The 2,739-nt window shown below is 52.5% G+C and overlaps 1 protein-coding gene across 1 annotated transcript in view; it reads left to right on the plus strand.

The window, feature by feature from the left end:
- Positions 1 to 2,381: 2,381 nt before the first annotated feature.
- The window catches only part of PITX3 (paired-like homeodomain 3), a 1,634-nt gene continuing 1,276 nt past the window's right edge, over positions 2,382 to 2,739 (plus strand). The window contains exons 1-2 of the mRNA XM_010859604.1: positions 2,382 to 2,499; positions 2,674 to 2,738. Of these exons, the coding sequence (XP_010857906.1) occupies positions 2,382 to 2,499; positions 2,674 to 2,738 (183 nt within the window). The remainder of the gene's footprint in view (positions 2,500 to 2,673; position 2,739) is intronic.

The raw sequence follows: 2,739 nt of genomic DNA on the forward strand, positions 1-2,739 counted from the left end.
CTGAGAGCTGAGGTTCAAAGGGGCCAGGAAGGGGGAGGGGGGATAATGGCTAGCTCCAAAACAGCCGAGGCAGCTGTCCCTGTCACAGAGAGAGGAGACTGTGTGACGGTGTGTGTCTGTCTGCCTGAATGTGGGGGCACATGTGTGGGAGAGAGTGTGTGTTTGTATGCCTCTAGCTCCAAGTCCAAGTGCTTATTTTGTCTGAGAGGGGGCCTGTATTTGTCTGCATGTGTGTCTGTCTGTCTTTGGGAACACACAGCCTGAACTCTGCTTTCTCAGTCTCGTCTTTTATTCTGGCCCTTATCTTTCCTCACTCTGCCTCCCTCTGCTGAAATAAAGGGTGAAACCAAGACGCAGGTATGGAATGCTTGGGGAAGGGGGAGTTTGGAAAATGGGAAGTCTGGAGCCAAAGCAGACTGGAAGGATGAATGGCAATCGTGGAATTCAGCTTTTCCTACAGGCAAACCCAACTGTCCTTCTTTTCCCAGCTCTGCATTGCTCCTGTGGGCCTCTGGAGAAGTCAGGGGTGTGGTTTGCAATTTTGAGGGCATCTTAGGGTATGAAGAGATTTCAGAGCACCCCTTTTTCCACCTGTTAGTTCTAAGCCTCCACAGCTACTTGGGAAGAGCTACTAGTCCAGGCTGCTCCAGGTCCCTCCCAAGGGCCTCTCCCTTCTATGGGAGCATCATCAGCCCAGTCCTAAGCCTCTGACTCTGTCCTCAGACCTGGAAGGCGAGGGAAGCTGAGCCCTCCCATCCCTGGCCTGACTTCTCTCCTTCCTTTGGGGTTCCCTTCAGCCCTGCCTCTCCAACCCTAGGAAGGGGTCTAAGATCTAGTCCTCTCTGCCTGTGGAAAGAATAAGGACTGTTTCTCAGCCTCCTGCCTTGACCTCTGTCCCACTCAAACTAGCTTGGTGTGAGGGGGGGGGGGGCAGCTGTCATGTCTGAGCTGGTTGAAGGGGGCATTACCATGTGCAAATACAGGCCACTGCCCATCTGCGCCTCTCTTAGAAAGGCTCCTAATCAATTCAGAGCAGCCAAGTGACACACGTCTCTATCTGGGCTAATCCGCCACATTAATGCCACCTTGCACAGCCTGCATTAAGTCCCTCTTAATGGGGAGGCAGATGGACCCCGCCCCCCTACATAGCTCTTCACCCCTGCTCCTTGGTCCTTAGCCTCCATTGGTTCTCCTCTGACCAAGAGGCATCTGGAGTCTTGAGTCCCACTAGTGCCCCTTTCCCTTCCTCCCACCAGAGGGGGCCTGGGAGAGCTAGCAGAAAGGGGGACCCTGCAGGGGGAGACCTGGAGGAGGACCCAGGCAGGCTCCTGGGCAATGTCAGGAGAGATTTGGCATGGGGAGTAATGGTCAGAAGTGGCTTTTAAGAAACCTACACCCACAGCCTGAGGTGGGACTTCAGGAGGGCGTGGGAGAGAGTGGTGACTCATGGGGTGCAATGTACAGAAGCAGACAAGATTCTTAAACTTGTTTTTGATCCTAGAACCCTTTCTTCAAATGAAGTCTCTCAAGAAAGCATAAATAAAACCGACAAAAGCAGGGCTGCCCTAGTTGAAGCTGACCTGAGTAAGATCAGGCTAGATTTCTATCCCTGAGGTTAGCTCTGAGTTCCAGTCCCTGAGGGAGTTTGCGGGGCAGGGAGGACCCCAAAGAACACAGTTTGAAAAAGCAAACAAAAGCATATCTTAGGAATCTCACAGACCTGATTCAGATCATAACTCTACTACTTACAAACTTTGTGATCTTCATCATTACTTCATGTCTCAGTTTCCACGCCTAAAAAAGGGTGATCATACCTAACATTGATCCATTCTTGTGAGGAGAGAGAATGAGGTGAAGGCACATAGTTAGTACTCATAAATGATAGCAGTGATTCTCCTTACAGGGAAAGTATCAGGTCTGGTTCAAAAGCAAATCCGTCCCATGGGAGAGTGAATAACACAGGTTCAGACTGGCTGAGAGGCACGTTTGAGTTTATGGGGATTGGGCATTCGTGTGAGAGGGAATTTGATTTTTTAAGGATGTGGTGTGTGGTATGCAATGTGCTATAGTGAGGTTTTCACTAATTCAATGATTATTGAACACCAACTGCCAACTGTTCTAGATGCCCAGCATGGAACAAATCAAAATCTAGTGTGTATAACTGTGTATGAAACCTCTGAGTAGGCACCTTTCCCCACTTAGGCTGCTGTTTCCCCATTCTAACCTAGGGCACCTCAGATTAGAAGGATAGCTTTATGTTGGTGGTTGAGAAAGGGGAAGATGGGGAAACACTTCTGTACTGGGAACGAGATAACCTGGAGATTTTATTCCCATTAACCTGGTCTGTGTCTTCTCTTACCTTCAGAGTTCTCGAGCCCCCAATGGAGTTCGGCCTGCTGAGCGAGGCAGAGGCCCGGAGCCCGGCCCTCTCGCTGTCAGATGCGGGCACCCCCCACCCCCCACTCCCCGAACACGGCTGCAAGGGCCAAGAGCACAGCGGTGAGCGCGCCCCCTTCTGGGGGTGGGGGAAATAAAAGCTCCATCCCTAACCGGGTGGGACCCGGGAGTGGGAGCCCGGGTGCGAGGTGGGGGGCGGCCCACGGAGGAAGTCCCCGAGCCAGGGAATCCGCGCAGGCAAGGATGTGCTGTGACAGACCCCACCCCGGCTCCCAGATTCGGAGAAGGCCTCGGTTTCGCTGCCCGGCGGCTCCCCGGAAGACGGCTCGCTGAAGAAAAAGC

This window comes from Bison bison, unplaced genomic scaffold (assembly GCF_000754665.1).
Source record: "Bison bison bison isolate TAMUID 2011002044 unplaced genomic scaffold, Bison_UMD1.0 scf7180017864456, whole genome shotgun sequence".
NCBI classification, from domain to species: Eukaryota; Metazoa; Chordata; class Mammalia; order Artiodactyla; family Bovidae; genus Bison; species Bison bison.